Raw genomic sequence first — 27,517 nt, 5'->3', positions numbered from 1 at the left:
AGCTGAAGCAAGAAGGATCACAAGTTCAGAATAGCTTGGACAACTTAGTGAGACCCTTTCTCAAAATAAAAAATGAAGAAAACAGCGTTGGGATTCCAGTTTAGTGGTAGGGCACCTCTGGATTCAATCCCCACTACAACACAGAGAGAGAGAGAAAGAAACAATTTACCAACCCAAGAGGTCAGAGAACTCTAAGCTGGAAGAAAAAGATCCAAACATACTAGAAGACCTAGAAATATCATACTAAAACTGCTAAAAAAAAACAAGAATTAAGAGAAAATCTTGATTCAGACGGGAGGGTGGAGAAGAGAACAATTATAGAGAAACAAGAAAAAAACATCAAACTTCTCCTCAGAAATAATGCAAACAAGGTCTATGGAGTGAAATCTTTAAAATACTGCCAGGAAATAAAAAATCTGTCAACCCAGAATTTTATACCTAACAGAAGTACCTTTTTAAAATGAGCAGAAGAGAAAGATCTGAAAGCCTTTTCAAACTAATTCCTCTGTGGCTCCAAGATGCCACAGACATACTGAAATCATGATTTCTAACACTTTGTAGGAGTTCTATAATCTTTTTTTTGTTGCTATCCCTTACAATGTAAATTCCTCAAGAATGGAAACACAGCTTATTAACCTCTGCACTGCTAGAGTCTAGGACTGTGACCAACTATAGTTGTGGGCTTTTAATCAATGTGTGGTTGAGGAAAAGGAGAAGGGAAAGAAAAATAACTTCTAGAAACATCAAAATTAGGTATTGATGTGGTAAGGTGATTTCCAAGTTTTCTGAAGTTTATTTAACTGGAATATTTTCATATATTGTACATATATAGATAGCATGCTCCACAATACCCAACACAGTGACACACACAAAGAAAACTGTTGGCCCTTAAAGAATTTAAAATACAAATATTTCTCAAAATTAACACTACCATGTTTTTGGAGGACAAAGGTTATAAGATGGATATAATTCTTCTCTGGTTTTTCTTCTTTCACTTTCTCTTACCCGTTCCTGTAGAAGTTCCACAACTTGCTGGACACAGTCATTTACATCACAGGAGTCTGTTTTCAGCACCAATTCAGGGGCTTCTGGTTTTTCATATTCAGAATCAATCCCAGTGAAACCTTTAAAAGGTATCAGATAATAGAGGAGGTGGAAATTAAAATAGTTGGTTTCTTCAGTACAAGTTTCTATGTTGAAATTAATATTTATGCTATTCCCACTCAGCTTCAGGGTTATGGAATGGACACTTCTTTCTTGGGAGAAGATTTCTAATTAAACTTCCATTTCTTCTTAAAACACATACAGTCAATTATCATTATGCACTGAAATTATGTTCAAACAAGTTGTCACAAATACTAATTAAATATTGAACCACTACTCCTTATAAACTATAAGATTAGCTTCCTGACAGTCTCTGGTCACAGTTTTGTCAACTGGTCAATTCTTTCACTTTATTTTGGGTGTGTTTCTGTTAAAAGATACTTTATTTAACCTACAGATTCATTTACATTGAACTCACAGCCAATCACACTACAATGCCTGAACATTAATGATAGTTACCTAACACATGCTAGATAACACACAAGTTATTTAGCATGTGTATTTTTCCCATGAGGGACATCACAATCTTTTTGCCCTTAGAGGTACTACACAGCATTTTTGGTAATGGGGAACATTTTAAAGAGCAAAATCATTCAAAAAAGCATTAAAATGCAAAAAGAAAAAAATGGTGTTAAGTAGTGTGCAAAAAAGACATGTGTTTAAGGTATGAATTGAAACAAGAAGGACAAGTGTCACTTTTGTTGATTTCAGCTGGGAATGTGTGAATCAAGAGACTCCCACTGTTCACCACTGTCCTGTCCACAAGCAATCCCAGAAGTTCCAAGAGTACTGACAACTACAAATAATGAGGATCAACTGTACTTCTGTCACTTTTCTTTTTTTTTTTTTTTTTTCCCCCTCTTAAGTAAATGCCTACACTGTGAAGAAATAAAGAAATGATACCATTGGGTGACCCACAGGAATACAAGCCATGGTACCTGAGCTCTGGGCATAAAACCAAACTGAACAAAGTTTTTCCCTCTCTATGCAAAAACTGACAATAAGTCAATCTGTCCATCACATTCACACAGATCAAAGCTCTGCAGGCTTCTTCTACTATTAGATATTGAGGCAACATGAATTAACATTTGCTTAAGTAAAACATAATAAATAAGAATGGTAAGTCCATGATATCACCAAATAGATTCCACAATCGAATATGATCAACTGAGATACTAACCACTACTCCAATTTTTCCTGTTGCATGTGTGTTACCACATAACTGCAGAGAAAAGAATAAATACATGACAGTTCCCCAGAGTAATTCAGCTGAGCCGAAGATGGGCTCCTGACACCCTGACTGACATTTCACCAATGTAAGTTGTTCAAGGTCTGCCTAACTTGGGAAGTTTAGGCCAGTCTTAGGTTAGAATGGTACACATATATTTAAAATCATTCCTATCAAGAAGTATAGTTAGCCAAAGAATTCCAAAATAAGTACTATAACCCTGTAGCACACTTACTTCATTTTTTTTCTATTTCATATTTCTAAGCATCATTTGAAGTTCTGAATCCAAGAAAAAATATCTACATTTTCCCAACAGTATTTAGCAATGGGTCACAGTAAAATAACTAGGATAAAAATAATTCACAACATTGGCTGTGAAGTTCAGATTTGAACTGTGGCTATATTACTGAAGTTGTCAGGTCCCACTCCATGGTTTCTCCAGCTTTAGCCCTTGATTATAAGACTTCCAAGCCAATGTGCAACAAAGCTAATGGAGCTTTGATAAAGACTTAGCATGATGCTACAGAGATTCAGGAGTTCTCCACCCAGCTATCTAGGTGATTCCAATAAATGCAGGCTATGGGGAAAACACTTACATTTAAGTCAATAATAAATAACTACTTGAATAGGAATGGTGAAATAATCCACATATGAAAACGGCTAACAGGGATATATTCGCTGCCTAATAAATATCTCTAAAGGTCCAGAAAAGACTGGGGTCCCCTGAATATATGTGATTTTGTGTGTTCTTGAATGTTTATCATTACAGCTCTGAAACTACAGGTAGGGAATTGTTAAGCACCATTTCGACAAGCAAATTCTTTCTTTTTTTTTTTTTTTTTTTAAAGTGCTATAGTCAGGAACCAGAGCACCAGGGAAAACCTAAAAAAAATTATTGTATGTGAGTACACACACATACACACAACACATTAACCTAAGGATCATTTTCTGAGGAATGTAGTCAACACTTGGCAAAGTTTAAAAAAAAAAAAAAAAAAAAAAAAACAGACTAACACAAACACCCCAGTTATACAGAATACAAAACTAAGTGACTCAAGGGTATTTTGAATTTGGTCTTAATCATCTTTTTATTCCTAAGCACCAAACATATACCCCACAAATAGAAAGCATTGATAATATGTATTGAACACCCCATTCTCCCTCCTGCTTTTCATTCATTCAACAGCACATGTGTGTGACGGGTATTACACATTGGGCCACACGCTGTATAAAATCTGAAACTACAAAAATGTTCAAGATGTTGTTCCTGCTCACAAGTTGTTTAGTTTACTCCAGACAGACAGACAAATTTACCTCCCTCACAAATCCACCCTTGCAAAAAACAATAAAACCAACTACAATTAAGTAAAAAGTTTAGGCTGCAGGGTCTGGACACACCATTTTACAGATCTCTATACAAAAAGCTGAAGTGAAACTGGCCATCACTAGAGTGATTTTGGAGCTAAAGAGTTAAACTGGTTTCCCTCCCACTGTCATTATCCCAGTCAAGCAGCCGGTTCTGAGTCAAGAAGCTTAGTGGGTAAAGGGGATTATACGCAGTGGCCCTTGTCAAGAAGCTGAGTCTCCATTGTAGAATGACAGGAAGGATGTCAGATTTGTTCACAGAATGAGATATCACCAAGGCAGGCAGAATTTGTCTCACCTAGCAAAGCATTCCCAGAATAACAATCACTTTCCTTCTGGTTTAGCTTTTACTTTTCAGAGTCAGAAACTGAATACCAAAATCTAGAACCCACAGAGCTCCTGGGAGCTCCTGTGATGGTCCCAGGCTACCACACCCAGTGTTGGGAAGACAGACAAAAGTTACCTGTATGAATCACTCATCCCTAAACAATGCTTAATGAGTAATCTATCTTTATTCTTTTGTTTTGTTTTGTTTTAATGCTGGCATGTCCTGTTTCCCTAAGGTCAAAGGATGTCTATAAGATACATGATGACTGGCATCAAAGGCAACAGTAGAAACTGGTCCTCGATGTCTCCTTCAAACTCTAACTTTCACCACAGTTGAAACTCTGGGAGCAGATCATGAAACCTAAAAAGCAAGGAGTATATATTTTGATAGAATCAGTGATATTAGTCCTATACAGATTGAATAAATAAGAACAGGATATTTTCCTTGCCATCAAGATGCTTATAACACAGGCATTTTTCCCAATAGGTCAGGAAAGTCCTCCATTTTCACTGAAACAAAGAGAGAAGTGTTGGCAGCCAGTAACTTAATGCTAGACACCTAATTTTACCAAGCAGATTTTTACCACCTCTCAAAGTCCCAATTCTGTCTTATGAGTAGGACTCCAATATGACCAACAATAAGTGTACAATAAGTGCTACTGCTAGGCCTGAGCGAGAGAATAATGACATAACACCCACCCCATCTCCTTGAGGAGCCCCAGGTCATTTGAATGGTCATTTAAGTATTCCCAATCTCTGAGAAAAGAGTATCAGAGTGATGAGGACATAAAATATCTAAGCAAAGAGAAACTGAGAAAAAAATATCACTTGCCTTTAATTTCTCCTGCTCGTGCTTTTTTGTAGAGTCCTTTCACATCCCTCTGTTCGCAGACATGCAGGGGAGCATCAACAAATACTTCAAAAAAGGGTAAACTTGCACCCTCATGGATTTGCCTTGCATTGTTGCGATCCTTTAAAAATAAACAAGAAGCACAGAAGCAACAAAAAGTGATCACACAAATCAAAGGTATTATATCAATAGCAAGGACAAGTAAAGGTGCTTTCCAACTGAGTTAGTGGAAAATATATCAAGGAAAATTTTAATTTATATTTTTAAAATATAAACTGAAAAGGACAAATCCAAGACAAAATTAGGTTAATATTTATTCTCCATAACGTCTTTAAAAAACACTGTTCTGCAAACCCAATATCTTGAAAGGTTCCAGAAAGAGAAATAATGGATGTGCCATGAATACTCTGACCAAAATTCAACAGGAAACCTGAGCCAAAGTCCAGCAGAAATGCAGTGGTCATCTGGCCTCTCGCTATGATCACCTTCAACCTCGGCCCAGGTTGGTATGAAAGTGACTTCACAAAAGAGGTCCATCCAGAGCCCTAAGGCTAGCTTAATCCTTCACCAAATGCAGGACTGCAGCTGCCTCTCTCTAGCACTGCCAAAACTTATCTTTCTGTAAGCTCCTAAAGCACAACTCTCTAGAAACCACATTTATCGCTCTATCTAAACTCTCCACCCCACACTGGAACGCTTTTTCCTTTGAAAGTCGACATTGTCTTCTTTTCTTTCTTAACTAAAAGTCAGCTTTACCTCAAGGATGTCACTCCTCCTGCTGTTGTTCTCAAGTGTGAGCTCCACACTTGTACTGTATGATAACCAAACTGCAGTGCCAGTATTTTAGAGCTGGCCTGTCAACTTCCCCCATTCTTTTCCCACACAGTTCATTTCAGCATTCATCATCTTTCTTTTGGGCCCTCTGGCAAACCATGCCTACTTCCACTCTGACCAGATGACCATATTTCCTACTTCAAAAAGAAAATCCCCAGGCACAAAAGGTCTTGGTCAAGTCTCTGTCATATGAATTCATCCAGATCCTAACCATCTTATCCTACCCACCAATCTACCCTTCACACATTCTAAATCTCCTCCTCTTTCACGTTTTCCTACAGGAACTTGTTCAACCCATTCTCCCTACTCCATCTAAAATCATCAGCCTTACCCCTCCCTCTGCTGCTTTTCTGCCCTGGCATTATACAAGTCACTCTCATCCGTTAAAAACAAAATAATCATACAAAAAGGTTCCCTTCACCCCAGCTGCTTTTCAGTGCTTAAAATGCCAGGAATCTTACTGCATATTGCACTGCCACCTAACAGAACCCTAGACTGTGACTCCCTGATCATTCCCCTGCAGACACCATCCGACTTCCCCACCCCTCATTTTGCCCTTACTTCTTCTTTTGACACAGGGTCTCGCTACGTTTCCGAGGTTGGTCTTGAACTTGTGATCCTTCTGCCTTACTTAGCCTCTGGAGTTATTAGGAAAAAAGGCATGCACCACTTCCTTTAAACACCTGCGTTGCCCACGCTCCATCCAGAGCATACTGCTCACCTTGGACAAGCCATGAGCACCTACTCAGCTGCTTCCACAGTGTAAACAAGAACACATACACCAACACTGACCCTAAGCCCTGACCTCTCTCCTGAAATTAAACACATATTTCCAACTTCTTCCTAAATATACCTGTCTAGATATCCCACAGGTGCCTCAAACTGGGATGACCAACACTGAATCCAATCTCTTTTCTCCCAAGCTTGCATTCCTTCTTATGCTGCCCGAATCAAGGGATGACAACACTACTTGCTCCTAATCCTGAGTTAGCCTGATTACCTCTCCCACAACATTCACTTGGGTCACAAAGTCATTCAGATTTTACCTCTACGTGCTATACCAACCATCTGCGCTCCTTCCCCATTCCCCATTTCAACCTCATTTCTCTGACTGGAACAATTTTAAGATTCTTTTCATCAGTCTTCTCATTGTTCAGAGGCATACTCTACACTATTCCCAGGGTAACATCTAATGCAAATCTCATCACCTTACTAAACTCTTCAGACTTCCCACCACCGTCAAGCTAAGAGGTTTGGATTTTACAGCACTACAGCTGGCCCCACCAATCTCAGGCTTGTACTCCTTGATCTATAATAATTAATACTAGAACTATTAGGTTTGTTTTTAGAACCAAGATGCCCAAAACCATTATTGAATGCATAAATATGAATGTGACTGGACAGGCAAATACACATATGGGTATTACATGATTCAATCCAAATATTATAAATTTTGACATATTCTACACATAGTCCAACCTCATTCTTAGAGTGTTTACAGATGAGGTCAACAAAGATTTTGCTCCACACTATGGAAACAAGGCAGTGAAAAAGGGAGAGCTTTTTAGATACTGCAGTCTCAGCTGGTAGCTCTCCAATCAAGTCTTACTGATTTTACCATTTTCCACAAGATGCAAAAACCTCCAGAAGGTACAAGAACTTCACTGAGATTACACTTCCTTTAAAACCATTCATATCCATGGATAACACTCATTCTGTTTACATATTTCCTCTGATACACGTTTAAACTGACAGACTGACACTGATGTTAAGGTTTCAGGAAAATAAAAAGTAGTTAGTCCTCAGGGAACATTTTAGTACTACTGCCATTCTTCAATTAACTGAACCTGTGTGATTAACATTCAATCTGACACTTCTTACAGGTCAAATTTTGTTTTACAAAAGTCTAGATGATCATTAAAATGTGTTTCTGATGCAGTACTAGAACTGTGCCATTATTATTTATTACATTATTGAATACTTGTCACAAACTAGGCATGTTGCTGAAGGCTTTCATGCTTGATTTATCTAATCCTCAGAATGCCCCTGTGAATAGGTACTAATGGAGCTGAGGAAGGTTAAGTGAACTGGTCAAGGCCATGGCAGTAATGACCAGCAGAGATGAGATTCCAAACCACTATGTACAACTCCAACACCCTTGCTTTGAATCATGATACAAATTTGCTTATTATGATATATGAGCTTCCTAAGGATATTAGGCTGTCATTCGATGAACACTAAGCATCTGGGCTTGATACCAAGATTACAAACATAAATAAGACATAGTCCTAATACTCAAGGGAGTTTGGAGGTAGCACAGCATGGTGGATACAACACGGGTCCTTGAGACATACTGTCCAAGTGTTTTAGTCAGCTTCTTTGCTACTGTGACTAAAAGGATCTGACCAGCATAATCATAGAGGAGAAAAGGTTTATTTGAGGGCTGACAGTTTCAGAGGTCTTAGTCCACAGAAGGCCTGCTCCATTTCCTTGCAGCTCCAGGTGAGGCTGAACGTCATGGAGGAAGAGTGTGGCAGAGTGAAGCAGCTTGCATCATGAGGAAGCAGAGAGAGACTCCACTCTCCAGATACAAATTATATACCCCAAAGTCACGCCCCAATTACAATCTCCTTCAGCCACACCCTACCACTTCAATTAATCCAACCACACCCTACCACTTCAATTAATCCCATCAGGGATTAATTCACTGATTGGGTAAAGATTTTTACAACCCAATCATTTCTCTTCTGAACCTTCCTGCATTTCTCACATGTGAGCTCTTGGGGGACACCTCACATCCAAACCATAACACCAAGTATATATCCTTGATTTACCACTATAGTATATGACTCTGGCCAACTTACACCTTAGTTTTCTCACACATACCTTCTTCACTGAAAATGAGAAGTACGTGAGTTCCTTCACATAAAAGCAATTTACGACAATTAGCAGCACATATACGTTTTCAACAGCCAGGCGCCGTGGCTCACACCTGTAATCCCACTGGCTCAGGAGGCTGAGGCAGGAGGATCACAAGTTCAAAGGCAGCCTCAACAGTTTAGTGAGTCCCTAAGCAACTTAGCAAGATCCTGTCTTAAAATTAAAAAGGGTTGGGGATTCAGTTCAGTGGTTAAGTGTCCCTGGGTTCAATCCCCAATACCAAAAAGAAAAAGAAGTGTGTACTCAATAAATGTTATCTACTATTATTATCACTACTGGTACTATAAGCACCACCAGAGACACTAGAATATTGTAAAGTAATGTGTTAAGGTACAATAACAGGGCATAAAATACAGAGCTCAACAAAGCCTGAGGGAGGAAGGAAAGTGCTTAAGAGGAGGAGATGCCTAACCTGTGTCTCAAGCTTTGAACAGAAGTCAACTAATGCTAAGAAGAGAGGTATCAGAGGAAGGAGAGAAGTGCCCTCCAAACCAGGAAGAAACAAAAATCCTGAGGTGAGGAACAACATGATTTTTTCGGAGAAATATCAAAAAGTGATTTGGTGTTGTTAAGGTCTCTAAAGTAAGGGTGTGATGGGAACTGGGAACAAAGAATTGTGAGCAATGACATCATGGAGGACATGCGTTAAGAAACCTGGATTTTCCCTAGTGCCTGACACCTGCCAAGTGTTCATGATAGGTTTAATGAACTGAAAAGTCAAGCTTGAACTTTAGCCATTGGTTTAAGTTCAATAACTTTATTATACCCTGGATTATAAAAACCTGTTTTTATAACAGGATTAAAACTGGATTTACTCAAAAAAGTCACAGCACAGAACTGTTGTAGGATATTTTAATTTGGATTTAGCCTTAAAGAACAAGTCACTGTTTAAGTTATATGCTCCACCAGACACCACATTTTCAACAGATGTCATCAGAATAGGAATGGCACAAAACCCACATACCTGTGTATAGGGTGATATAAAACTTGTGATACACACTAAGCCAGCATCTGCAAACAGTTTAGCAACTTCTGCAATGCGCCGAACATTCTCTTCTCTGTCTTCTGGACTAAAGCCAAGATTTTTATTAAGACCTTGACGAATATTGTCACCATCCAAAGTGTAACATGGGATGCCATGGCAAACCAAGTACTCCTCCAAAGCCATGCTCACTGTGGTCTTCCCAGCTCCAGACAAGCCTAAAAATAAATAGTCCAGAGAGACTCCACATGTAAAGTTAGAAGTTTCTACAAAGTATTTTAATAACAGACTTAACTGCACTCATGATTCACATTGGTCTCTCAGAAACATTCTTATCCAATATTTTTATTTGAGATTTACTTCTTACCTAGGAAAGTTATCTATATTATAAATAATAAATACTTGGTTTTGATCACATCTCTATGCCCAAAGGTATCCTAGAAGTAAGTCATCAATAAATTCTAAAATGATTAAATAGATTTATTTACTTTGCCCTCTTGTTAATACTATTCTAAAAATACTGCCAATTTTTTTAAAAAAGTTAAATTCTCAAATCACTTATAAAGGAATAAAAAGAAAGGACAAAAGTAAATGAAATATTACAAAGTTACCTCCATATTCCAGGATCATCACCTACCACAGACTACCATGATAAAAAGTGTATGAACAATATTCTTTTGCATCATACAATTTATACAATTATTTATACAAATAAGTATTTGTACAATTTACAATATTCTTAAAAGAATATCCTCATTTCAACTCACTTTCCTCTATAAACAACAAAGGAAAAAGCACATTTATGCACTAATACTTTGACACCTTGATAAGTACGCGATTATACAATTCACAGTGAAGAGAATCATAAGGCAAGAGATACAATACTGAAGTTTAATGTGTCAATGCTCTTGAGAGAAAGCATGGTAGCAGAGAAGGTTAACTGAAAAAAAGACAAGAAAGGATGACAATGTTGAGATGATCAATAGAGCACTGGCTGTTTTATTCATTAAATACTCAATAAGCATAGCAAATTATATTGCCAAGATATGACAATGCCACTGTCACATCAAGGGTACAATCTAATGCCCCACCCTTGCATCTGGGCTGGCTTAAATATTCACCATTAGTAGAAAGAATGTACTGAAAGGATGATGTATGACTTCCAAAAGTGGGTTAGAAAAAACTGTGCGGCTTCTCTGTGGTTACTGAATTTGGGAGACTTCCAGAAGAAGACGTTTCAACTGACAGTGTCAACAACTAAGCTCCCAACTGACACATAGCATCAACAAGAATATCCACGTTCCCTGGATAGTCAGTCCAGTCTTCAGTGATGGCCCAATCTAGCATGACCACAACCAAGCAAGGCCTTAGTAAAAGAGGCTGTTGAGTCCTCCTGAATTCCCTGCCTTCAGGGTGGTAAGCAGTTGGGTGCTGCTCTACACCTCTAGGTTTGGGATAATTTGTTATATAACAATACTGGAACAAAGAGGTGGTGAGGCCCTAAGAAATTCAATGAGACCCTATGTCTATAAAACGCAAAAAAAGGACTGGGGATGTGGATCAGTGGTTAAGTGCCCCTGAGTTCAATCCCCAGTACCAAAAACAGTTCTTCAGGTACCAAATGGAAAAAGAAAGTTCCTAAATCTGAATAGCCTCTCACCTCCTCACAAACACATTAAATACCAAAAGACAATGGAGTACTGTTTTTACAATTTCAAGACAAAGTATGATTCAAATATACACTTTACCCAGTCAGTCATAAAAGATGGGCAGACATTTGCAAACATGAAGTCTCAGGATTCAGATCCCAACAAAAGACATCTTGCAAAAACTACTTAACAATGAAATATAAGCTATTAGGACTTGATTCAAATAAAAGGCACATGAGCAATCATACCAAAAAAAAAAAAAAAAAGAAATGATGGTGAGTATTAAATCAACTTAGTTATATAAGGAAAATGTAAACGAGTATAGAAATTTAAGATGTTACACAAAATATAAGTGTTACAAACCTGGGCAATTTAAAAGCAACAATTTTACAACAATCTAGATAGATTTAAGAATGAGAGAAATGGGGGGTATGAAAAATGGTGGAATGAGACAGACATCATTACCCTATATACATGTATGATTACACGAATGGTGTGAATCTACATCGTGCACAACCACAGAAATGAAAAGTTGTACCCCATTTATGTACAGTGAATCAAAATGCAATCTGTAAAAATAAAAATAAAAGAATGAGGGAACAGGTTAAATGTGAGAAGGCTATTTTCTTTCACAGAAAAACAACTATCTATAACATGTAATTTTTTTAAAATGTTGCTTTTTTGACAATCAGCACAATTTTTTAAAAATTTTTTTAGCACAAATTTTTAAAGACTGGTAAAGACAGTGTTGACTAAGAGACTGGAAAATGGACCCTCTCCCACATTGTTGGTGGTAGTTAATTGATACAAAATTTTAGCAGACAATTTGGCAAAATGTATCAATTTTTAATACATTTCCTACATTTTTGTAATTAGTGCATTTTAATTACGCTGAACCATGGATTTCATCATGGCGTATTCATACATGCAATTAACATTCTTTGAGGAGCCATCATTTTTAAAGTTACTCCTAAAATTTAGATCCACTTACCCTCTAGCCACCCTACTATGGATAAGCCCAAAGAGATAATTAACACAAGAAACCATCAGAGGCCAAAGAAAAGCTGAAAGATGGAAACTGATTATGTGAAATTCCTTATTACTCATTCTTTCTCTTCATACAATTAACACTGTTAGCTCCTTGAAGCAGAACCAGATCTTATTTGCACTCAGTTTAGAGAATTTGGTGTGGTTTCTATTAAAAGATGGTTTTAAGATGCATTCTTGTATTTTCCTCTTTATTTAACAGCAGTCTTATAAAAGAACAAAAGGAATTACCAACAGGAAACATTATTATTCAGCAACTATGTCAGTTATACATTGTCCCTGCTCCAAAGACAAGAACTAGGTCTCCTAGTGTCCAAAGCTATTGATGAGCACTGCTTTTAAAGCAAACTGGTTTCTTTCTTGACCATACCTGTCAGCCAAACTGTGCAACCACGAAAGCCACCTCTGGTCCCCACCACCTGACCTCTCTTGTTTCTGCTGACATGGTGAGCTTGATAGGTGACATTAGTTGCTCTCTGCATTCCCTGGGAAAAGAGAAGAAAAAAAATTGGTTCACTTGCATCATATAAAAGGTAAACATGCACTCCTTGAAAACATACAGTTATGTCAAAAATAGGGAGAGATAAACAGCCAGCCCTCCTTTCCTTTAGAGAACTGGCATGATGTATAGTATTTCCCATATGCCAGTTGATTTAATCCTCAGAGCAGCCCACTGACACAGGTGCTCTTATAAATGAAGATGTTAAACCTGAGAAAACTAAATATATCCCAAGTTCCTGTGACTAATGAGTGGTGAACTCCTGAGCCTAGTCTTTCCACACATTCATTTATTCATTCATTCAACCAGTATTTACTGAGCCCAATTTGTGCGCCAAGTAAACAAGGTCCCTCTCCTAGTGAACATTCAAAAAGAGGAGACCACAAACCAGTAAAACTTATTTAGGAGAGTACTACCTAAAAATAATAAAACCAGATAATGAGGGTCAGAGAGAATGAGAAGGAGTGTCTCTTTTAAAAGGATGATCAAGAAAGGCCTCTGAGAAGGTGGTGTTCCAGCAGTCCTCTGAATGCAACATGGAAGAGATGCCTACAGGTACCATGAAACAGTTTCCTTTGAAAAGAAAAAAGTGAAACGCACTGGTTACAACCTGGAGTTTTCCCAACGTTTCTTCTCTTTCGCGAAAGACAAGGGCATAAAATTTCATAGGCCTTAAAAGACCTGAAAAGACTTTTTTCAAATAAGACATAAAAATGGCCAATAAGCACATTAAATGAGGACAATACAACTAGCCACCAAGGAAATGCAAATCAAAGCCACAATGAGATATCACTTCTCAACCACAAGGAAACCTAGAATAAAGACAAGAGGCAACAATAAGCACTGCGAGGAACTGGAGACAATGGAATCCTCATACATTTGCTGAAGGGAAGGTCAACAGTACAGCAACAGCAGTCCCTCAAAATATTAAACACAGGATGACCACGTGACTAAGCAATCCCACCCCTCGATAAATAAAAACATATCACCATACAACTTGTATAGGTATGCCCACAGCAGCATTATGCACAAATATCAAAAAGGAAACTAACCCAATTGTTCATCAATTAATAGCTGGATAAACAAAATGTAAACAAAGTTACATGGTACAGCCATATAGCAGAAAATCACTTGGCAGTAAAATGAAACACTAGTACAAGATAAAACGTGACTGAATCTCAAGAACAGTATGTCAGGTGAAAGAAACCACACAGGTCACAAAGACCACATTTTATAGAATTCCATTTATATGAACTGTCCAGCACAGACAGTATAGACATAGAAAGATTAGTGGTAGCCTCAGGCAGAAGAGGTTGGGAAATGACTAATACATGCTAATGGATATAGGTTCTTCCTGGGGGTAATGAAAGCCCTAAAATTGACTGTGGTGATACCTGCACAAATCTGTTCAGGTGCTAAAACTAATGAATTTTACATTTTAAATGGGCAAGTTGAATGGTATGCAAATTATATCTCAATAAAATTTTTTTTCTAACAGAAAAATATAATCAGAGTACACAGAGGGGCAGACAAAAGCAGGGGGATAGGGAAGGGAGAAAAGAGCTCACTCCATCTTCAGTGATGAAAGATCACTCCACCCAGAGTGATAAAAAAATCACACATAAGCCACATCCTTCAAGGCCAGTTACTAGACCAGCTTAAGGGACTTTCCGACTTTGGAGCACACACACACAGCACTGAAGTGCTGTCCTCTTGGTGACCCTGGTTCACAGTAATATCATTTACACTGCAGTTTTGACATCCCCAGGGTGGTTCTGCTTAGGTGCCAATAGGAAATTTTCTAACATGGCAAAGTCAGCACAGGCACACTAAGCCATGGAGGGAAAACCTAGTAACCACCCCAAATGCATAACACACAAGGATTGAGGTTTCCAGATCAAATGTAAAACTCACCTTGGAAAACCCCAGGCCACCTTCTCTCTTGGGGCAGCCTACTCCAGGCTCTCAGGAATATACTTTCAATCACTTCACTAAATAAATCCTTTGGGCCTATCCTATCTCTCTCCAACCCAGGAACCCATCACCCGATTCCAGCCTCAATTTTCTCCTCCTATGGAGCAACAACATAATTTAGGTTCTTTCCAACAAGTTATATCTTTTTAAAATGGGTATCAACATTCTTCTGAAAAAAGAATTATTAGATATTGTTTATGATTATCTTTAAAGAGTTCTATTCAACACTCATTTGTTCAAAAATATTTACTGAATTCATGCTGTTCTTGACATTCTTCTAGACACTAACGAAACAGTAGTGAACAACACTCTTACAGTTACAAATCACTGCCCTCAGGGATCTTATCTTCTAGTGCAGTGGTTCTCCAAGGATGATCTCTGATCAGTAGCTTCAGCATCTCTTGGGAATGTGTTGGAAATGTGAATTTTCAGGTCTTGCCCCAGGCCTACTAAGTCAAACTCTGGGAAGGGTCCAAATATCTGTAGGTTTAAAAGCACTCCAAATGAGTCTTATCAAACTCAAGATTGAAAGCAGTGGGATTAGTGCAGGGGAGGAGAACCAGAACCAAGACAGATAGATAAATTACCATTTAAAATTTTTCAACTCCAATGTTAAAGTAATCCACATTCAATAGAACCTATACTTCAGATTTTGAATTCTAATCTTCTTCCAGATTAGTGATAGACAGTACAATGTTCTCTTAATTTAGGGCAGCAGCAGCAAAGTCCAGCTGCCAGTCACATGATCATGTAGGTGAACAATTGCTGCTTTAAAGTGTACTGTGGTGCTAAGCTACGATGTTCAATGTTCGCAGGTTAGGTGTACTAAAAGTCGTTCTGACTTAACATATTTTCAACTTACAATGAATCTATGGGGACATAACACAATTCTAAGTTAAGGAGCATCTGTATATAAATCAAACAGTAATAACTGTCAAAAGAGAAAAAACCTTTAACAAAGCAAAAAGTGTTGCTCAGAATTACCAGAGGAGGAGTTGTGCCAAAAATTAAGACAGGGTGGACAAGAAAGACTTCATCGAAAAGAGGACAATTAAAAGTTTGGATAATCTCCAAGGGAAACATATTCCAGAGAGAACAAATAGCAAACACAAAAGAGGAAAAGTGAATGGACTAGGGAATGGCTGTTGAGCATCCTAAAGGACTCATTTGAGGTCAATGATCATAAATGCAAAGCAAGACCAGTTCCTATGACTTTATATTTTACCACAGGTACAAACAAGTGGCACAAGTTAGAGGCATTAAATAGTGACAGATCCAACCAGGGCTGCTGTTTGGCCCAGAGGTCTTCAAAATGGGAAAGGAATACCCTTACAGGTATGTAAGCATGGATATTTTTAAATGAACAAGTAAAAATTATATATATTCATCATGTACAACATGATGTCTTGAAATATGTACACACTGTGGAATGGCTAAATGGAACTAATATATGCACTATTTATTTTTGTGGGGAGAACATTTAAAATCTAAGTGATTTTTAGGGATATAATGCATTGTTATTAACTATTGTCACCAGCTCGTATAACCTTGTGAATTTATTCCTCCTATTAAACTGAAAATTTCTATCCTTCAACCAACATCTCCCCCAGCTCCTGCCCCACATCACGCTTGGCAACCACCATTCTACTTAAAGGAGTTCAACATTTTTAGATTCCATATATATGTGAGATCATGTGGCATGTGTCCTCCTGTGCCTGTCTTATTTATTTCACTAAACAAAATGTCCTCCAGGCTCATCCATGTTGCTGCAAATGACAGGTTTCCATTCTTTTATGGCTGAAGAGTATTCCACTATACTTTTGCATTACCTTTTTATCTGCTGATGGATACTTGGGCTGTATCTACATCTTGACTATCATGAATGCTGCAGCAATGACCATCAGAGCACAGATACCTTGACATGCTAATTCCATACCCTCTGGCTATATACTCAATAATGGCACTGCGATACATATGGCAGTTCTTTTATTAATTTTTTGAGAAAACATCATATTATTTTTCCATAATGACATTACTAATTAACTTTTCCACCAATAATGTACCAGGGTTCCCTTTCCTCTAAATCCTCTAAAGTGGGAAGCCATCCTTATTTAGCAGAATCAGACTAGGTTGAGCCATGGGACACAGAGGCCTGGCTTCTAAGAACTGCAGGGAAGTATGTGGTGGCATGGTGTGGGAGTGGTTCCCTGTCTCCTTCTGGAACTTTCCCCCTAAGAGGATGGCTCCCCTAACTCCACCCTATCCTGTCCATCACAGAAGAAGCTCCTTCTGGTCCTTGCCCCCTTTACTTGCATGTTATAAATAAAGGAGAGTTGGGCTACTCCATGTTGTTGTTGTAAAAGGCCAGAGCTGGTATGGCCAGACTCATCACGCTGCCTCTCATTAAAAGAGTATTGGCTCTTGGGTGTTCATTGAGTAGGTAAGTTTTTTGGGTAATAGAAAAACCGCCAACATCCTCCTCCAGCAGTTAATCTTTTTCTCCTCTATGTGGAACATGGCAGAGAGGACCACCACACTCTAACACTTATCTTCTTTTTGTTAATAGCCATTCTACCAGATGTGAAGTGGTATTTTATTGTGGTTTTAAGAATTAGTGATGTACCAACAAAACAGTAAAAGGGGAAGGATCCAAGATGGCGGACTAGAGGGAGGCTGCGTTCCTTCTCACTCCGTAACTCCAGTTTCAAGTACAGGATATCTGTTTCTTCGAGAGGCAGTTTTTGCTGCTTATCGATCCCCTGCTGTTTACCCCATTTGTCTGTTGTGATGACCTGCAGTCTGCCAGCATATCAATGCCTATTTTGAGTGCAGATTGCTCACTGTCAGGCATCTATCATCCGCCATTTGCCTGCCTCTCGCTTGTCCATTGCCTGCCTTAACATATCCATCACCCAACGCAGGAGGTTCACCTCCCGATCGTCCGAAAACAGTCAGCAAACTGATCGCTGCCTGCTGCTGCCTGGAAGTTCTCTGTCACAGTACCTGCAGGTTTGATTACACATGGCTGCCATCATTTTGAGACAACAGCCAGGCCCTGTAGGACCCCTAGCCAGACTGACTGAGCCCCGTCTCCAGAATCCCTCAGCCCGAACGATCACTCCCTGCCTCTGGGGCCCTCACATAGACTGGCTGCTCCCTGCCGCCAGGACCCCCAGACCAACTGAATGCGCCCTATCACCAGGAACCCAGATGGACTGATTGCACCCAGCCTCCAGGATCCCACAACCACACCAAACACACCCGACATCCAGGACACCTGCCTGACCAACTGCACCCCGCTTCCAGGACCTCCAGCTGATCACCTCCACACCCTGAGCTGCAGCTCCCCATTTGCCAACACATTTCAAAGCCAGAGCAGCCATCTTGGATAATCCTGGAAGCTATAGCTCCGATCTTTAAGTGGGGCAAATCCCATCCTGAGACGCCTGCTGGAGGCTTGAAGCTCATTATCAGGGGCTATTTGGTCTAGGATTGCATAGTGTCTGAATTGGGCACTGCTAATATTGATCTCCCCTTAAAGAAAGGGTTTTGGAAACCTATAGGGCCACTATAAGCCTATAGGGGGAAATCTGCAATACCCCAGATCAGATCTGCACTGCTAGAGGGGAAGATACATGAACAACATGAAAAAACAAGGGAAGAAAATGATCCAAACAAATCTAGATTCTATAGTAATAGAATCCAAAGACAGTATGTTAGAAGAAATGTCAGAAAAGGACTTCAGATTATACATGATTAAGATGATTCACGAAGCAAAGGATGAGATAAGAGAGCAAATGCAGGCAATGAATGATAATACCAATAAGCTGAAAGAGCACCTGCAGGAAGCAAAAGATCATTTCAACAAAGAGATAGAGATTCTCAAAAAAAAACCAAACGGAAATCCTTGAAATGAAGGAGACAATAAAACAAATAAAAAACTCAATGGAAAACATCACCAAAAGACTAGACCACTTGGAAGACAGAACCTCAGACAATGAAGACAAAATATTTAATCTTGAATATAAAGTCACCCAAACAGAAAAGATGGTAAGAAATCATGAACAGTATCTCCAAGAACTATGGGACATCATGAAAAGACCAAATTTAAGAATTATTGGGAATGAGGAAGGCACAGAGATACAAACCAAAGGAATTAACAACCTATTCAATGAAATAATATCAGAAAATTTCCCAAACATGAAGAATGAAATGGAAAATCAAATACAAGAGGCTTACAGAACACCAAATGCACAGAATCACAACAGATCCACACCAAGGCACATTATAATGAAAATGCCTAACATTCATAATAAAGATAGGATTTTGAAGGCCGCGAGAGAAAGGCATCAGATTACATATAGGTGGAGACCAATACGGATAGCAGCCAACTTCTCAACCCAGACTCTAAAAGCTAGAAGGGCCTGGAACAACATATTTCAAGCTCTGAAAGAACATGGTTGCCAACCAAGAATCCTATACCCAACAAAACTAACCTTCAGATTTGAAGATGAAATAAAATCCTTCCATGATAAACAAAAGTTAAAAGAATTTACAAAAAGAAAGTCTGCACTACAGAATGTTCTCAACAAAATATTCCATGAGGAGGAAATGAAAAACACAATGGAGGTCAGCAAAGGGAGGAACTACCTTAGAGAAAAACCACACAAAGGAGAAACCAAGCCAACTTAAAAACCAAAAGTAAGCCAAATGACTGGGAATACAAATCATATCTCAATAATAACCCTCAACGTTAATGGCCTAAACTCATCAATCAAAAGACATAGACTGGCAAAATGGATTAAAAAGAAAGACCCAACAATATGCTGCCTGCAAGAGACACATCTCATAGAAAAAGACATCCACAGACTAAAGGTGAAAGGATGGGAAAAAAATCTACCACGCACATGGACTCAGTAAAAAAGCAGGGGTTTCCATCCTTATATCAGATAAAGTGGACTTCAAGCCAAAGTTAGTCAGAAGGGATAAAGAAGGACATTTCATACTGCTTAAGGGAACCATAAATCAGGAAGACGTAACGATAGTAAATATTTATGCCCCAAACAATGGTGCATCCCTGTACATCAAACAAATCCTTCTCAATTTCAGAAATCACACAGACTACAATACAATAATTCTGGGTGACTTTAACACACCACTGTCACCACTAGATAGATCTTCCAAACAAAATCCAACCAAAGAAACCATAGAACTCAATAACACAATCAATAACCTAGACTTAATAGACATATATAGAATATTCCATCCATCAACGAGAAGATTCACGTTCTTCTCAGCAGCACACTTCTCAAAAATATGTTATGCCACAAAGTATCCCTTAGGAAATGCAAAAAAATAGAGATACTGCCTTGTGTTCTATCAGATCATAATGGGGTGAGAACAGAAATCAAACACAAAATAAAAAACAGAAATTACCCCAACACCTGGAGACAAAACAATATGCTATTGAATAAAACATGGAAAACAAAAAACATCAGGGAGGAGATAAAAAAATTCTTAGAGGTCAATATTTTAGAGGTCCATATTTTACATTTAAGTCTTTATCCCATGTAGTGTTGTTTTTTATATATAGTGTAAGAGAAGGATCTAATTTTGTTCTGTATGTCAACAGATATCTGGTTTTTCCAACATTGTTAATTGAAGACTCTCCTTTCCTGTTATGCCAAAAATCCATTGACTGTAAATCTGTGGGTTTATTTCTAGGTTTTCTGCTATGTTCCTTTGGTTTATATGCTTGTTTTTATTCCACTATCATGCTGTTTTGATCATCACAGCTTTATAGAATATTTTGAAGTTAGATAATGTGATGCCTCCAACTTTGTTCTTTTTGCTCGATTGTTTTTTTTTTTTTTTTTTTTTTTTGGATCCTATATAAATTTGGGTGTTTTGTTTTTGTTTTGTTTTTCTGGTTCTGTGAAAAAAAAGCAGTCATTGGAAATTAGATAGGAATTGCACTGAATCCGTAGTTTGCTTTAGGTGCATGGATGTTATAACAATAACTCTTCTGATCCATGAGTACAGTGTCATTTATTTCCATTTATCTGTGTCTTCTTCAACTTTTTTAATCCAAGCTTTATACTTTTTAATGTACAGATCTCTCACCCTTGGTCAATTTAATCCTAGTTATTATTTTTCTGATAGCTATTAGAAATGGGATTATTTTCTTAGTTTCTTTTTCACAAACTTCATAGGGCATAAAAACACTAGTGGATTTTTTGTATGTCAATTTTATATCCTACAATTTTAACTGAATGTGTAAGTTCTAACAGTTTATTAGTTCTAACAGTCTTTTGCTGGAGTCTTTAGGTTTCCTATATACAAAATCAGTTTGCCTGCCAAAAGGGACTATTTAAAGCTCTTCTTTTCCAATTTGGATTTTTTTTTAATTTCTTTTTCTTGACTAGCTGCTTAGACTTGAATAGAAGTAGCAAGAATAGATCTTGTTTCTAATATTAGAGGAAAAGCTTTCATCTGTGTTACTGTACAGTTTGATGCTAGCTGTATACTAGTCATATACAGTCTTTATTGTACAGTGATAATTCCTTCTATACCTAATTTTATTAAGCATCTATCAGAACAGGATGAATTTTTTTTAATGGTTTGTCTGCATCTATTGAGATGACCGTACACTTTTTGTTCTTCCTTCTGTTAATGTAATATAACACATTCACAAGTTTGTGTATGTTGAACCATTCCTGAATCCCTGGGACAAATCCCACTTGATCATGGAGAAAATCCTTTAAATGTACTGTTGCATTGCTCTGCTATTATTTGTAGATTTTTGTGTCTATGTTCATCCTTGAGGTTGGCCTATAATTTTCCTTTCTTGCAGAGTCCTGGTCAGACTCCGGAGTCAGGTTATGTTGGCCTCATTAAATGAGTTTGACAGTATTCCATCTCCTTTAGATTTTGGAAAGAGTCTGAGAAATATCAGTACTAATGATTCTCTAACAATTTCAAAAATCCAAGAGTGAAGCCATCCCTTAACAACTTATCCTTGAGGCACTAATAATTAATGAATTATTAGTTATTGTTTTTGAAAGTTTTGTTTACTAACCTTCATACCAAAGATTAAAACCTTAAAATAAGTACACTAATTCAGAATACTATAATCAGTGAATTTTAGTTTTATATGCCTTCTGAGTTAACTAATTAGCATCCTTTTCTTTCAGTTTGAAAAACACCCTTTGGTATATTTGTAAGACAGGTCTATGATGACTAACTCCTTGAACTTTGACCCAGGAAGTTTTTACCTCTTCATTTCTCAAGGACACTGTTTTAGTCAGCTTTTTTGCTGCTGTAACTAAACGATCTGACCAGAACAATTTTAAAGGAGGGAGTGTTTATTTGAGGGCTCACAGTTTCAGAGATCTTAGTCCATAGAAGGAATTCCTCAGGGCTTGAGGTGAGGCAGAACATCATGGCAGAAGAATGTGGCAGAGGGAAGCAGCTCACATGGTGATCAAGAAGCAAAGAGAGACAGAGACAGAGACAGAGAGAGACAGAGAGAGAGAGAGAGAGAGAGAGAGAGAGAGAGAGAGAGAGAGAGAGAGAGAGAGAGAGAGAGAGACAGACAGATTGACTGACTGAGACTCCCATGGCCAGATAAAAATATATAACCCAACCCACATCCCAACCACGTCCTCCAGTCACACCTTACCACTTCAGTTACCACTCAGTTAATCCCTATCAGGGGATTAATTCGCTGATTGGGTTAAAACACTTACAATCCAATTATTTCTCCTCTGAACCTTCTTTCATTGTCTTACACGTGAGCTTCTGGGGGACACCACATTTAAACCATAACATTCCACCCTGTCCCCCAAAGCTCACACTCATCTGACAATGCAAAATATATTTAGTTCATTCTCAAGCATCCCCACAGTCTCAACGGTTCAAAATTTGCTCAAAGTTCAAATTCAAAGTCTTCTCTGAGGCTCAATGCAATCTCACATTGTAACTCCCGTAAAATTAAAAACAATTTACAGGTATCCAATACATAATAATCCAGAAGAAACATTTCCATTCACAAAACTAGGGTCACAAAAAGAAGGGATAGGACCAAATCAAGACTGATATCCAGCAGGGCAAACAAGTCCTGTAGCTCCATGCCCAGCATCTGGAGAAAATGATGTTCCCTCCAAAGGGCTTGTGTAGCTCTGCCCTGTGGCCTTCTTTGTTGCATCCCATGTGACCCTTCTGTTGGCTCTATTCATTCCTGTGACTTCCAAGGATGATGTCCCACGTTACTGGCATTTCTTGCATCCCATGTGACCCTTCTATTGGCTCTATTCATTCCTGCGACTTCTAAGGATGATGTCCCATGTTACTGGCATTTCTTAATCTCAGAGGTTTCCTCTGCAGTTTCAGCTTCCTCCTCACATCTCCACACTTTGCCTTCCCAGGGGATGCCCAGAGGGACTCCAACCCTGCTGCACCTTGCCTGGCCTCTGAGGCTTTCCTTTGAAATTTTAGTAGAAGCCTCAATGAACCCCTAACTCCAGCATCTTGCTTTCCTGCAGAACAAAAACCATCCACATGGTTGACACCAAGTTCTGCTGCCATCCTGAACAGTAGACAAGCCTCCAGCAACCCTGGTTGCAGCAGCTTGAGTATCGAGTGGCTAAGCATGTTGAAAAAACTTCCAAGGTCCCCTTGTGCAAGAAAGATGCCTCACTGGTCTCAAGGGAATTTTCACCTTTACTCCCTTGAGCTTTAGATGGGTGTGGTCTTGCCAATTCCTGAGATGCCCTCAGACCAACTTTCTTACTGACTCTGGGCAAAGTCTTTAGCATTTCTTTAGTGGCAGTAAAATCTTTTAACAACTGCAACTTCCTTAGCCTCAGTTTTACTCCTGCCTTTTAAGTCCAAGTTTTTAAAATCTTTCTGCTCTGCTTTCTGCTCCTGAATATCACAATAAACTTAGCTAAAAGTCACCAGCAATATCCATGCCACTTCCTGAATGCTATGCTGCTAGACATTTCTTCCGCCAGACTAAGAGATCCACCGCTTTAAAATCAGCCTCACAGAAAGTCTCAAGACACTGGCAAAATGCAGACAATTTCTCAGCCAGAACATAACATGAATGGCCTCTAGTCCAATTATCAATAGTGTTCTCCTTTTCTTCTAAACCCTCTGAGCCCTGTCTTCACTGTCCATAGTCCTACTGGCATTCTGGTCTTCTGAACCCCCACCAGAATTGGCCATTAAGCTCCTCTTACAAAAACCTAAAGCATTTCAAGCTTGTACTACTAAACATCTCAAAATTCCTCCAACCAATACCAAAAGCCTCAAAAAAGCTTTGGAAACACATGGTCAGGTTAGTCACAGCAATGATCCCACTTCTCAGTACCAATTTCTGTTTTAGTCAGCTTTTTCACTGCTAAGGCTAAAAGGATCCAACCAGAACAACTGTGAGGAAAGAAAGGTTTATTTGAGGGCTCACGGTTTCAGAAGTCTTAGTCCATAGAAGGTCAGCTCCATTCCTCAGGGCTCCAGGTGAGGCAGAATATCATGGGGGAAGAGTGTGGCAGAGGCAAGAAGCTCACATGGTGATCAGGAAGCAGAGAGAGAGACTCCACTGACCAGATACAAATATATACCCACAAGCCACATCCCAATTCCCACCTCCTCCAGCCACACCCTACCACTTCAGTTACCACTCAGTTAATCCCCATCATGGATTGGGTTAAGACACTTACAACCCAATCATTTCTCATCTGAACCTTCTAGCATTGTCTTACACATGAGCTTTTGGGGAACACCACATCTAAAACCATAACAGACACCTTTGCTAAGTATAGTGTTCCTAGATAGCAATTTTCCTTCGCACTTTGAATATATTGTCTCACTCACTCTTGACAAGGTTTCTGCTAAAGAAATCTATTGCTAGACTTATTTGAAATGACTTTCATGTGATTTGCTTATTTTCTCTTACAGCTTTCAGAATCCTTAGTCTTTGATTTTTGACTATAATAGGTCTTAATGTGTGGTGGGCTAAACCTGACTTGAGACCTTTACCTTTCTATACTTGGATATTTGTATCCTTCATCAAATTTGAAAAGTTTTCTGTTACTATTTCTTTAAGCTTTCTACACCTCTGTCATTCTCTTCTTCATGAACACCTTTAACTCAAATATTTGCTCTGTTCCATAAACACCTGATACTGTCCCATCAAAGTAAGTTTTCTCCATTCCTTTTCTTTTCCCCCCACTAATACTACTTTAATTTTTTACCATACTAATTTTTTACATGACAATAGAATATATTTTGAATCATTTACATACATAGAATAAGTATAACTTCTTCAAATTAGGATCCCAATATTGTGGTTGTACATGATGTGAAGTTACACTGGTCATGGATTCATACATAAGGATACAAAAAATATGTCTTCCCTATTCCCATTCCCCTCCCTTCCCTTCATTCCCTTTGTTTAATCTGCTGAACTTCTATTCTTTCCTCTCCCCATTATTGTGTGTTAGCATCTTCATATCTGAGACAATATTTGGTCTTTGGTTTTGGGGAGTTTGGTTTAATTCACTTAGCATGATAATATCCAGATCCATTCATTTACTGGCAAAAGTCATAAAAGTATTTTGTATGGGTAATATTTCATTGTGTATATCTGCCTCATTTTCTTTATGTATTTATCTGTTGAAGGGCACCTAAGTTGGTTTCACAGCTTAGCTACTGTGAATTGAGCTGCTATAAACACAGATGTGGCTGCATCACTGTAGTAAGCTGATTTTAAATCCTATGGGTATAAGACAAGGAGTAGGATAATTGGGTCAAATGGTGGTTCCATTTCAATTTTTCTGAGGAATCTCCATACTGCTTTCCATAGTGGTTGTATCAACTTCCAGTCCCACCAGCAATGTATAAGTGAACATTTTTCCACACATCCTCACCAATGTGTATTGTTGCTTATATTCTTGATAATTGTAATTCTGGCTTGGGTGAGATGGAATCTCAATGTAGTTTTGATTTGCATTTCTCTAACTGCTAGAGATGTCAAACATTTTTTCATATATTTGTTGACCATTTGTATCTTCTGTGAAGTGTCTATTCTGTTCCTTAGCCCATTTGTTAATTGGGTTGTTTGTTTTGTTGGTGCTTTTTGAATTATTTGTATATGCTGGAGATTAATATCCTGTCTGAGGTGCAGGTGGTAAAGATTTTCTCCCATTCTGTAGGCTCTCTCTCCATGTTCTTCATTGTTTCCTTGCTGTGAATAAGCTTTTGAGTTTGATACTATCCCATTTATTGATTCTTGATTTTACTTCTTACACTTTAAGAGTCTTATGGAGGAAGTCGGTTCCTAAGTTGACATGGTGGAGAGTTGGGTCTACTTTTTCTTCTAGAAGGTGCAGAGTCTCTTGTCTAATGCCTAAGTCCTTGATCCACTTTGAGTTGAATTTGTGCAGAGTGAGAGATAGGGGTGTAACTTCATTTTGTTACATATGGATTTCCAGTTTTCCCAGTACCATTTGATGAAGAGGCTATCTTTTCTCCAATGTATATTCATGATGCCATTGTCTAGTATGAGATAACTATTCATGTAGGTATGATTCTGGGTCTTCCAATCTGTTCCATTGGTCTTCAAGTCTGTTTTTGTGCCAATATCACACAATTTTTATTACTATCGCTCTGTAGTATAATCTAAGGTGTGGTAATTGTGATGCCTCCTGTGTCACTTTTCTCGCTAGGATTGCTTTGGTTATTCTGGGTCTTGTAATTTTCTAAATGAATTTCACAATTGCTTTTTCTATTTCTATGAAGAATGTCATTGGGATTTTAATAGGAATTGCAATAAATCTGTATAGCACTTTTGGTAGTACTGCCATTTTGACAATATTAATTCTGCCTATCCAAGAACAAAGGAGATCTTTCCACCTTCTAAGGTCTTCTTCAATTTCTTTCTTTAGCATTCAGTAGTTTTCATTATAGAGGCATTTCATCTCGTTTGTTAGATTGATTCCCAAATTTTTTTTAAGGCTATTGTCAATGGGATAGTTTTCCTCATTTCTCTTTCAGCTGATTTGTCATAAATCAATTATAGAAAAGCAATTGATTTACGGGTGTTAATTATATAACCTGCTACTTTGCTAAATTCACTTATGAGTTCTAGAAGCTTTCTGGTGGAGTTGAGTCTTCTAAATATAGAATGTCATCAGCAAATAGGGATAACTTGAGTTCTTATTTTCCTATTCGTATCCCTTTAATTTCTTTCTTTTGTCTAATTGCTCTGGCAAGGATTTCCAGAACTACACTGAATAGGAGTGGTAAAAGAGGACATCCCTGTCTTGTTCCCATTTTTAGAGGAAATGCTTTCAAGTTTTCTCCATTTTATAATGTTGAGGTATGTTTCTACCATCCCTACTTTTTCCAGTGTTTTGAGCATGAAAGGATGCTGAATTTTTTCAATTTTTTTTCTGCATCTATTGAGATAATCATGTGATTCTTGTCCCTAAGTCTATTAGTGTGATGAATTACATTTATTGATTTCTGTATGTTGAAACAACCATGCATCCCTGGGATGAATCCCACTTGATCATGGTACACTATCTTTTTAATATGTTTTTGTATGTGATTTGCCAGTTATTATAAATTTTTGCATCTGTGTTTATCAGGGATATTGGTCTGACGTTTTCTTTCCTTGATGTGTTTTTGTCTGGTTTTAGTATCAGAGTGATAC

At 38.2% G+C, this 27,517-nt stretch overlaps 1 protein-coding gene across 1 annotated transcript in view; it reads right to left on the bottom strand.

Moving 5' to 3' along the window:
* Window positions 1-27,517, bottom strand: part of PAPSS1 (3'-phosphoadenosine 5'-phosphosulfate synthase 1) — a 118,934-nt gene that overhangs the window by 74,661 nt on the left and 16,756 nt on the right. The window contains exons 2-5 of the mRNA XM_079154729.1: window positions 12,697-12,811; window positions 9,613-9,848; window positions 4,857-4,995; window positions 1,006-1,124 (exon numbers count right to left, since the gene is read on the bottom strand). Coding sequence (XP_079010855.1) covers window positions 1,006-1,124; window positions 4,857-4,995; window positions 9,613-9,848; window positions 12,697-12,811 — 609 coding nt within the window. The remainder of the gene's footprint in view (window positions 1-1,005; window positions 1,125-4,856; window positions 4,996-9,612; window positions 9,849-12,696; window positions 12,812-27,517) is intronic.

The sequence above is a fragment of the Sciurus vulgaris genome (genome assembly GCF_902686455.1).
Source record: "Sciurus vulgaris genome assembly, chromosome: 9".
NCBI lineage: Eukaryota > Metazoa > Chordata > Mammalia > Rodentia > Sciuridae > Sciurus > Sciurus vulgaris.
Note: the sequence above shows the minus strand (reverse complement) of the source record. Positions and strands in the feature narration are given on the sequence as shown.